Consider the following 11,693-nt stretch of genomic DNA (forward strand, 5'->3'; position numbering starts at 1 on the left):
ATTGAGTTTGTAAACAAACACAATACAATTCAATGAAATCACGGTTGTTTACGTATTTTATCTATTTTTCATCTTCCTCTAAAATTAATATGATATTGCAATATATAAGAGGATCGAAATCAGGTTAAAGGATTGATGGAGGAATTATTCAATTGATTTTTATGACATATCAGTGGAATAGTTATTAATAACATGACATCAGAGAGTATAACAGATTTACGTTGGAATTGGTAACGATTGTTGTAGGAATTTGTATTAATATTGTTGTTGGAATCATCTTTGACTTTAATATTGGTTTTGGGATTGTCATTTGGGGTTGGTTTTGGTTTGAGATTAACATTGGTTTATAGTCTTAGCATTGGTATTGGTATTCGCATCAACCTTATTGGTTTTGGTAATGAGCATTGACATTGACATTAACCGTACATGAATTTCAGATGAGATATTAGATTATATTATTAAACAATACTCTTTAAATTATTATTACATCACGTTATTTGAGTCGGATATAATTTATATTATACCATTTAAATTGCGATTTGGGATTATATTACTGTAAATAGGTTATTAGGTTTTTATATGAACCCAGAAGAAATTTTTTATTTTTATTTTTTACTTCGTTGCAATATTGACCACGAAGTTCAAGAAATGTTACAAAAATTACCAACTTATAGAATTTCAAAGATAAACAACTTTATAACTTTATGTGAGTTCAATTTTCTGCCAGGGTTAAACTTAATTTTAATCGAAAATAGTGAGTTATTATTATTATTTGTAATTATTTTCTTTAATTTAGGAAAATAGAATGTTTGAACTTTGAACCAAAAATAACTTTTGAACGCTTTAATAAAATTGAAGATTTATTACGAAAATTGATGGCAAAAATGGCAACTTGAACATCGTCTGGGCGGCCCACTAAAGCCCACTGCATCATGGGCTGTAAAGCCCAATGGGCCTGAGCAGAGCCCATGGCGGGCAGGGCAGGAGAGAGAGTACGGGCAGCAGCGAAGAGGACAAGAGCAGCGAAGATGGCAAATAAAGAATAATTTCGAGGAAAGGAGGATCGCAAGGATGTAAAGTTTTTCAAAGAAACACCTCTACATATATGGAATGGAAGCCAAGATTACTTTTATATCGATTGCCGCCTCCTCGCCCTTCTCCCTCTTTCTTCCCCCATTTCTTCGTCTCTGCAAAATTCGTGCGTTTCCTCTTTCTATCGCTCCGCTCCAGCCGCAGTTTGCCGCTCCGTTCCGTAGCAGGTACGATCTCCGTTACTATTTTGTTCATGCTACTGTTTTATTGCTCGAATCATGGCTGTTTTCTATGATTTTTTCGGTCCTCATTTGATGTGTTTTTGTTTTTGTTTTTGGTATTTGTATTTGGGTTGATTGTATTTGTTGCTCTTTATATGCTTTCGATTTTGACCCTTTGGCGTGCTTCGGCCACGAGTTCGAGTTCTGAACTCTCGAGTAATAGCCCACCGGAAGTTTTAGCATGTTTGCTTCAGATTCAAGAAGCTGATTCTTTGAATTGTTTGTAGTATTGGGTCAATTTCGTTTAGGGTTTTTTATATATTTTTTGTTGGTTCGGTTTAGGTCGTAAAATGTTAACCATATATTGACTAAATTAGGGGTGCTATTTTTAGGCATATTTCCTGGGGCTTTTTTTGGGGGAAAATTCTCCATGTTTTTGAAGCCGTAATACCGCCCTGGATGAAATGGGGAAAATTCGGATATTAACAGTAAAGATTTTGTTTGGCCTTCTATTATTCTTAGATCATGTCACGTTTGGCCCTTTTTATAAAATTTATTTACGAACGTTCATCTTTTTTACTAATCTAGTTTCATAAACGTTTTTAAATCTTAGCAGATTTAAGAAAAAAATGAAATAAGTAATTTTCAGAATTTGGTTATTGTTTCTAAAAACTGACCAAGAATTTAGAAGTGTTTTAGTAAATTACAAACTAGAAATGATAAGTATATATAGTTTACAAAAGCTTAAATTTTAAGAGTATGAAACCAATCATTTTCAAATTTGGCTTGACGTTTTAAACTGATGAAGTGTACCTTCTTTTAACAATCAGATAGATTTTTTATTGTGTATCCTACCATGGAACTCTCAGAATTTTTCAAATTTTAATGCTTAACCCATTTATTCAATTTAGTGTGGACTTCTTGGGAATTGCATTAGCCATGATTTAACATCATGGGTTTTTATATCTGAATTACTTCTACCTTTCTGTGGATGATTCTATTTTTCCAGTTCTGATAGATAAGAGAGGCTGTTGGAATGAGCATTCAAGGTAGAAATGATCTACATGAATGGAATGCAAGAGTTGTTGAGAGAAGAACAGTAATGGACTTCGACCTCAATTGTCCACCTCCAGATGAGTGCATCAATCCAACTGGCCCTCGCGAGGAAGCAGCACAGTTCTTTAATCATCACCAACGACAAGCTACAGACAATCCTGACGTTGTTGATGAGGACATTGCTATAATATCCCCTAGGAAATTTGCTGAAGTATGTGATATTTTGGTCAAATAATATGTTTATATTTTAAAATTATGCCACGTTAGGGGATTAAGATGGTGTCAAATTTTTTAGGCCAGGAAAAATTTTCGAAGAAACCACTTTGACAGTAGCTGTGGTGTAGCCGTCAGAGTTAATGCCAACACAGAAGTTTATGGTGCTCTCTCAGGTTTATTGCTTCTTCTTTTTGGGTCTTTAAACTTCTCTATTTGTATTTCAGTTGGTTATTTCTCTGTGATAGTGTATCTGCATGGCCATTTCCTGATACCTTCTGCTTTTCTGATAAAGTTAATATGTTCTTTGAGGATATATTCACATTCTTGGATTTTTCTTAGTTTCTTTTTTATAGACTGGGGAATCTTCCATATTCTGGATCCACAAGTCTGAATAAAATTTCAGTATCATATAATGCACATTGTAATTACAAATTTACACTAATTATACTTAGTTAGGTAAGATAAATTTCAATCATACGAAATTAGATTTGCAAGTTCTTACCATGTCATGGGGCTGTTGTGTTAAAGATTTCCAAAGCTTGTCACTTGTAACTTTGTAATCTACCTGGTCATGGAAGTACGTCTTAATACTTACACAACAATATTGGCACTTAATTTATTTATTTTCATAATCATGTGTTCACAACTTGTTTATGGGGTTTTATGGCTAGTGTTCCTCTGATCATTACTGATAAATCTGTTGAACTTTATTCAGTGTCTAATGGTAGAGCTTTATACCATCTTTGAGAATTTGTTTTTTTGTTTTTTGTTTTTAAATTCCAAATGTAGTCCAGTTCAGACTTCACATAACTATTTTGGTTGCAGTCAACAGTTAGATTAGTTAATACTTTTTTCGTATCATTTGTTAATCTGTTGGAATCTGCATATGTATTCTAATCTAACCTGTTTTCAACTATTTGGCAGATGTAACAAGTTGGCCCCCTTTTACAATTTGGCCGCCTCTTACAATTAACAATAACGTTTCCATACGGGAACAAACAATTCACAACTTGGACCTTTGCTTGAGCTCTGAAAGCAGTAGCAGGGCCAGGACTAAGGTACTGATTTAGTGGTTGTTATTTGCTTTGAAACTTCTGAAGATGCCTGTCTATTGTTCAAATCTTTGGCTACCATTTTATCTGTATATGTTGAAGCTGATTTGATCTGTTTTGAAGAATTCGGGCCCCATTTGATAATAGTTTCAATCTCAATTTCTTTTTAAAAAAACAAGGTTGTTTACTAAAGACTTATATGTTGTTCTGTTTTCGACTTTTTGAAAATATTTCTGAAATGTTAGCCAAATTGAACAAAAAATGAAAAACCAACTTTGTCTTAGTTTTTAGAAGATCTTTAGTTAACAAGTTTTTTTAAAGAAATTATAACATAAAAATCATTATTAATGGGAAGTGAAACAGAAGGTCGATTCATCTCCTAGGCCTAAAACCCCATAAACAAGTTGTGAACATATGATTTTGAAACGAAATAAATTAAATGCCCAATATTGTTGTGAGATGGAGGAAATAATAGCAACGATCAGCTCTATGAGAATCTTGATTCATGTTTTCTTTTTAACTTATAAAGCTAAAACCCTTGATTACTGGTTGTAAATTTAGAATTTCCTTTAGTTACCCCTATTCTGCTCGATCAGTAACAAGTTCTACTTGGAATGGTTTTCTCTAGCAGATCCAGGCACGCTACCTGGACAGTTTTAAAATGATTTGATTTGCATCGAGTTTGCTTTACCTTGTGCAAGTTTCTGTTGGGGCCATATATTTTTCTTTGCCATGAGTGTCATTAATGTGCTGGAAATCAAATTCGTGATTATTAGCTTCACTCTTCTGTTGGCAATTGCCATTAACTGTTTGAGTGAATGCTTGCCAACTCGTGAACTGTCAAATATTCAACGTTCATTGCCTAATGGGTTATATCTGAGACTGAAGTAGATTTCTGATGTTTCTCAAATCTTTTTCATTTTGTTTGGAATCCTGTGAATGGAAAGGCAGACCCTTTTAGTTCTGAAAATTTTGATTGATACCACATTTCTTAGAGCTTAAAACCAAACTGCAAACTCCTTGTTGCAGGCAACTGACACTGACATTCCTTCTGCACTTGCACAAAGTAGTAGCATCATCCCGCCTGCAGCCCCCAGTTTGCGGTGTGCAATCTGCATAGAACCGTTGGTTGAAGAAACAACAACGAAATGTGGGCACGTCTTCTGCAGGAACTGCATCGAGACTGCCATAGCTACGCAGCACAGATGTCCTATATGTCGGCGTAAGCTTAGAAAACGAGACATTATCCGGATTTACCTTCCTTTCTCAAGTTAAAAAAAAATAAAAAAGAAAAAAAAAAAGAAGATGAGCACAACACACAAGAGAATATTGCATCTGTATTCTTTTTCTGATGATTTGATGACTAGGTTTGTACTTGCACACAGTCCCATTAACAAGTATAGAATTCTTCTTTCTTCTTGTTGTTGTTAATCTTGTTTTGTATTGAACTATAAAGAATCAAAAAAATTGGTTTGTATTTGACTGAAAAGACAGGCGATTGCGGTTGGTTCATTCATTAAATAGAGTTTATTGATCAGTGAATTAGAATGGGGAATTGGTTCTCTTTTTGGGCTGTATTTTCTAATGCTTTCCTGTCTTCTTACACTAAGGATACCTTCTGCTCTGCTCTTATGGTGCTTCCTTACTTCCTCCACGGCGGAAAAGAATCTGGAACCAGGTGGGGTGGTGCCTTTATCGCTACATATTCTCGAATTTTTTTATTTTTTTCTTTTTGGCGCAAAATATACGAGGTTTCGGGATTCAAACTTTTAACTCAGCTCTCAGCGACATTTACATTTACATAGAAGATATTAATATAGTTTACAAGTCATCTACATCAATGAACTGAGTAACTATTTTTTGTTGGTTTGATGGTCAAGTGACTTTAGGAACTTAATTTATTTTCCAAATTTTAGTGATTAAAAATATATATTTTGTAGCTCTCTAAATGAATACTGAATTTAAACTTATTAAAAGTGTATTGAAAATTGTTTTTTTTTTAAAATTTTTGGAAGGAATGTTTATAAGTTTGGTTGTTAAAAATATAAAATGTAAAATATAACCTTTTGTATCGAGAGAGAATGGATGCAAAATTTTGTAATTTAACGTAATTATGTGGTTTTTGCTATTTTTTAAATTAAATATTTAAGGTTTAAAAAATCAATCCGGTTCTCAATTTCGCGGGCTAAAGCTTGCGGCCTAAGCCCAATTTTCAAGCGCCGGGCTTCATTTTCGGGTTTGGTTAAAAGAAATCCCCTGCGTGAAGTGACGAATACTCCCGCTTCTCTCTCAATTTGATTTTTCGCGCCGCGAGGAATCTCTCTCGATTCTGTGCAAATTCCGGCAGAGGAAGGAGAAAACAATGCCGGAATCCATGGAAGCAACACCGTCTGTACCTCCAATCCTCGATCTCCAAGCAGTTCGCTGGTCTCTCTCTCTCTCTGTCTTGTTTCCGTGTACACTAATTATGTTTAACAACGTATAATTCAACAGCATATTTACTCTTATTGAAGTCGCATAAGCGAGCTAGAAGAGTTGCAGAGATCTTTGGAGGAAGATGAAGCTTCTTCGACGGATTCATTAGGTTCTGAGAAGTTGTTGAAGGAGTGTGCTCTCCATCTCGAGGTTTACTATTGCAGTTAATCTTACTTTTCGTCATCTCTTACATTTTCTCGGTCTCTCTTTAAAAAACACTGGCTCTTTTTCTTTGAAATGTGCAGAGCAGACTGCAGCAAATTCTGTCAGAATTCTCTAACGTTGATAGTTTCTTGGGGATTGATGATCTAGGTAATTCTGTTAAGCTTACTTTTAAATTTCCAATGGTTTGGATGTATTCGTATGCACTGCAGTAGAGTTTAACCAACAAGTTCGGGATGTATTGGTGTGGTTCCTCTACACCTAGGGCACCACAATATTGAACGAAGAATGGAAAGAGATATTTGCGTGCATTTTAAACTTATGTCCTCTGTTGTTAAATGGATTTTTTTCTTCATTTTAGCAACTATTATTGGATTAACGACGTGTATTTCCTTTCCTGAATTTAATCGATCTATCCAGTGCTTTTTATTCATAATTTGTTAAATCTCTCTCTAGATGCGTACGTTGAACATATGAAAGAGGAACTTGTCATGGTGGAAGCTGAAAGCAGCAAAATCTCCAATGAGATTGAGGCTATTAAGAGAAACAACATAGAAGGCAATCTATTTATTTTTCTTTTGATTTATACTTCGTAGCCATATTTTGTTGACTTCCTTACTTCTCTTCCATTTACAGATTCTAATAGATTGAAGATGGATCTCGAAGTATTAAAATTGTCATTAGATCGTCTTACATCAGAGGTTGGTCCCTGTTGCAAACAATTTTTTTATGACTCTAACGGGTAGTGGACAAGTGAAGACCATGATTTGACAAAAACTTACGCCAAAAATGCGTTGCTTAAATGTTGAACTACGAAAGGTGAATGTAAGTTGTATTCACATTTTTGGATTTTAACAAGTCTCAGGCGAAGGAGGTAAGGAAATACAACTTGTGACATTCAGATTTTCATATCTACGTGCACTAAATATCATACTTTCAAAATTCAAGTGTTATTGGGCTTTCTCCTGATATATATGTGTAAGAGATGATTTGTATTGCAATAAAAAATTTACAAAGGGGTATTCAAAGAACATATTACATGTAGCATGCCAGTTATTTAATTATTTTAGTTCACATTATGTAAAAAAAGAAGAAAAAAGATTCTATAATATATTGGGTAAGAAATTTTACAAAGATGTTTTTAGAAATTGTTACTGATGCTTGAATATGGTTTACATGTCAATTTTTTCCAACCACCTTTTCTTGTTTGCAATGTGATTTCTTGAGGTTTGATTTCTTCTCTATTCCTTTTGGCTTAACTTATGATGGGGACAACTTGTTTATAAGCCTAATCAAAATTCCTTCCAAGTGAGATGTCTGTCATCATGTACCCATTACCATCTTATAGGATCCAGAAAAGGCAACATTTAATTGCCGCTCTCCGGATGGTGAAGATCAAATAAACATGATAGACAAGCGCGAATGCAATGCTTTTGAGGTTTTTTCTGTTAACTTATTACTTTTAAATTCTTTATATTTGATTGTGACATGTTCTCTATACTATTTTAATCAATTCTGAGCATCTAGAGATTCTGCAATCTAACGATGCTTAAACTTCATGGTTCCTCTTACTGTTTTAATCTTGACATCGTAGCTTAATGACAATCTATCAATGTATGGGGTTTGACTTATTCTCAAGTGGTCCTTTTTGAACTCATTTCATTATAAAGTTTACAGTAACCAACCATTTTATGATACTGTTTATGATCCTTCCAGGTATTGCAACTTGATAGTCAGATTGAGCAGAACAAAAGAATTCTAAAATCTTTACAGGAACTGGATGAGATATTTAAAAGGTAATAAGTGTATTGAGATGTGAATTTTTTGTATTTAGTACTGACACTTTTCTCTACCTCCCTCCTTCCATCTCTCTCTCTAGTTTGGATGTTATAGAACAGGTTGAGGACACAATTGGTGGCCTGAAGGTCATTGACGTTGCTGAAAATTTCATTAGATTGTCACTACGAACACACATTCCAAACTTGGAAGATCTATCAAGTCTACAGAGACTAGAAGGTGTGATTGAGCCATCTGAATTGAATCACGAGTTGCTAATAGAAGTTTTGGAGGGGACAATGGAGTTAAAGAATGCTGAGGTATCTCTCTCTCTCTCTCTCATTTATGTGAATTTTCTTCAAGGAGCTTAATTCATTAGTAATTTGCACAGATCTTTCCTGGTGATGTCCACTTGCACGATATCATCAATGCTTCAAAGTCATTCAGGTATGTTTCCTATAAGATTCATGGGTTCCACTGTAGTCAATAGGAAACAGCAGGTTGGTTGGTCTTTATTATTGAACCATGGTCGTTACCCTCATAGGGGTTGGTCAATCTGAGAGCGAGGGAAAGCTGAACCAGACAAGACATTAATGAAAATTTAATTGACCACATCAAAGTTGACCAAACTGCTCAAACTCAAACCTGATTGAAATAATTCAGTTTAGTATTCCCGAATAGATCTCCATTCTCCAGTCAAAGTTTTCCATAAACTAACTAAACGGGCTCCTAATTGCTTAGTTCAGTGGATATAATTAGTTTTTTAAGGCTCAACTTATGACCTAATGCGGCTATGCTATTGTTGATTTGAAATAATCATGCAAATATATTGTGGAAATATTATGCTCATTTCAATTTTCACCCTAATCTAATATCATGTCTTACATGTTTACTCACTTTTCACCTTTATCAAAGGTGATATATCTTACCATAATTCAAAATCCTACTGGGGCTATTTAGTTGAAACTGGGAAGGTTCTGTTCCTTAACCCAGAGCCTACTAAGGTGATGACTTTTTTAAATTTGCAAGACTCTCTTGGTTTTTAGGAATCTGGGATCATGATCATTCTTCCGGGAGGTTGTTTAAGAATTTGGCTTATTTTCCGTGTGAATTCTCTTAATATTTGTCATAAATGTTTAAAGCATCACCTTCAGCATCTACTACATATAACTCCCATTTTATGCAAGTTATACCCTTGTTTCGTATGAGAGAGAAAGAGTTACTTTCTTTATATGCGGTACTGGAGTATAGCACAAAACGGTGTTACATACTTATAGGTTTGACATATTTCTGACAGATAGTTAATTTGGTCGTTTCGACAATGAAAATGCTTGCTCGTAGTAGTAAAATTTCAAATTTGAGCTAGCTGCATGATTAGTGTGCGTAGTACAACTTTCACTGATTACGTTGGTTTGCTGGAGTCATTGGTGAAGCTATTTGAGTTGAATTGCAATGGCACGATGGATAAAATATATAATCTATAAAACTTTGATAAATATCACATGGTGACATCATCTCCATTTTGTCCCACGTTGTAATGACTTGGCTGCAATTTTAATTGATTTTTTACATGTGGAACAGAAAGTAATTTATCTGACCCATTCATTGCTTTTGACTGAGCAGCAATTCTTCGTTGGAATGGTTTGTGAGAAAAGTACAAGATAGGATTGTTTTGTGTACTCTTAGGCGATTCGTTGTGAAGACTGCAAACAAATCGAGGTGAGACTTAAAATTTGCAGACCTTTTTATTTTCGTTTTTTAGTTCTTTGGCACCCTCCACAGTGATCTTTGTTCTAAAAGTTAATTAAAAAAGTGATGTATGAGATAAGGACTTTTCACGGAGAACTCCGATATCCGAGTGGGAATGTCCTAATCCAAACATCAATGAGAATGCACCCCAATCATGCCCCTCCCCATTGTCATCCTTGGAAATAAAACTATCGATTGGTCGATGTCGGTTTTGAGCTCAAACCTATACCGACAATCGATATGTCAGCTTTTGTCTGCACCCGACCAATTATATTGACAGTCAGTCAGTTTTGATTAAAACTAACACAAGATTTAGCTTTCGACCAAGTAGCAAGTGATGAAGCAGACTGTAGCCACACTTTGCAGACTACACGATGCATCTGCTGTGTCAAAAACCAGCTAAAGTTTGGCCGGTCAGAAACAGTTTCTGACCGACTCTCTTCGATTTTGAGTTTTTAAAAATCAACACCGACCGAATTGTTCATCAAACCAGTCGATCAACATTGGTTCGGTCAGTTTTGGTTGATTTTTCAGAATTTTGATGTTCACCTCAAGGTGATATTGTCTTCTAGTCATTTTTACTGAAATAATTTTCTGTTCATGCAGTCATTCCTTTGAGTATTTAGATGAAGACAATACGATAATATGTACTATGATTGGAGGAATTGGCGCAGTTATTAGGGTGTCTCAAGGTTGGCCATTATCTGATTCTCCTTTGAAGCTTATATCTCTTAAGAACTCCGACCATTACACAAAAGGAATTTCCTTGAGCCTCATTTGCAAGGTGGAGGTAAGATTCCCCAATTTCCCTTATCTTTTTAGTTTCTGTTCATCGTATTTGATGCAAGCAGTTTAAACTTTTTTTTTTGGCTTTTAAAATTTGGTTAAGACATCAAAGCTATTTTCAAGAAAGGTAAATAACATACAAAACAAATTAGGAAGAAACAAGCCTAATTTAAAAAAGAAAAACAAAACTAAAAACAAAACCGTTACTTAATGGGGCTGTATTTCTTTGTTTTTTGGAAAAGAAAAAGTAGTTTTTAGATTTTTATTTTCTTTTTAGGAAGGAAGAAGCATAACTTTTAAAAATAGAAGAGCTTTAGTTTGATGGTTGTCATTATGGTGTTATGTTACTACGTATACATTAAATTTCCCGATTACTTTTGCACCCTACGCTACAGAAAATGGCAAACTCCTTGGACGTACGCATTCGCCACAATTTATCAAGCTTTGCAGACGCCATTGAAAAAATATTGAAGGAGCGAATGCATTTAGAACTCCACTCGGACGGTGCTCTCTGATGATGATTAAGAACCAAAGTTCTTCATCATGCAATTCAGTCAGATTTCTACATTGTATCTATTGGATATTTCGGATTGGAACAAATCGAGAGATCATTTTACCAGGTTAGAAAACTAAACACTTCTCTACTTGTACTAGAGCTCAGTATAAAAGTTGTAGTCTGATGATTTTACATCATCATAATTTTAGCTCGATTATTAATTGCTAATTTGTTTTTGATAACTGAAATGTTGAAAATCCCACCTTAATAAAAATCCAGAGGCATAAAGAATTTTAATTTATTAAGAACATGTTTAGGAATGATTTTTGAACAAGTAAATTTAGCCTAAGTGATTTAATTATAGGTAATTTTCTAAAGGGGTGGGTACTAATAAACCATTTATATATTTGGTCAAACTTTTAAAAGTTATTTTCGTATGATTAAAAGTAATTCTAATTGATTAATGTTTAATTTGAATAGTGAATTTAGTATCATCATGGTCAAATTACTAAGGGAAAATTGGTTGGTGATTTGAAAAAAAAAATTTAAACAAAAAATTCAATAAAAAATAGTTGTATTTTATGTTTTCAAATATATATTTAGAAGCAGATGTGAATTAAATCTCAATTTATAAAATTGTTTAAAGTGTGTTTAATAATATATTTGTATATT

General features: G+C 34.1%; 2 protein-coding genes across 3 annotated transcripts; both read left to right on the forward strand.

Annotated features, from left to right (window-relative positions):
* The first annotated feature begins 1,047 nt into the window (after positions 1-1,047).
* LOC111016128 (uncharacterized) lies at positions 1,048-5,139 on the forward strand. 2 transcript variants are annotated; one of them, XM_022291425.2, is made up of 5 exons: positions 1,048-1,259; positions 2,272-2,520; positions 2,605-2,698; positions 3,450-3,583; positions 4,607-5,139. In XM_022291425.2, the coding sequence occupies exons 2-5, from the start codon at positions 2,290-2,292 to the stop codon at positions 4,850-4,852; spliced, it is 705 nt and encodes a 234-aa protein (XP_022147117.1). In that variant the 5' UTR covers positions 1,048-1,259; positions 2,272-2,289; the 3' UTR covers positions 4,853-5,139. The 2 variants fall into 2 exon arrangements, with proteins under 2 accessions (XP_022147117.1, XP_022147116.1); XM_022291424.2 differs by having other exon boundaries at positions 1,049-1,259; positions 2,263-2,520.
* A 638-nt stretch (positions 5,140-5,777) lies between these two features.
* Positions 5,778-11,263, forward strand: LOC111016098 (reverse transcriptase-like protein). The gene is made up of 12 exons (XM_022291378.2): positions 5,778-6,004; positions 6,091-6,202; positions 6,298-6,364; positions 6,671-6,772; positions 6,851-6,915; positions 7,563-7,652; positions 7,931-8,010; positions 8,094-8,310; positions 8,382-8,437; positions 9,614-9,709; positions 10,346-10,529; positions 10,921-11,263. Exons 1-12 carry the CDS (start codon positions 5,940-5,942, stop codon positions 11,038-11,040), a joined length of 1,254 nt encoding a protein of 417 aa, XP_022147070.1. The 5' UTR covers positions 5,778-5,939; the 3' UTR covers positions 11,041-11,263.
* Positions 11,264-11,693: the final 430 nt, after the last annotated feature.

This window comes from Momordica charantia (assembly GCF_013281855.1).
Source record: "Momordica charantia cultivar OHB3-1 chromosome 5 unlocalized genomic scaffold, Mcharantia_2.0 BLBB01000005.1, whole genome shotgun sequence".
Lineage (NCBI taxonomy): Eukaryota > Viridiplantae > Streptophyta > Magnoliopsida > Cucurbitales > Cucurbitaceae > Momordica > Momordica charantia.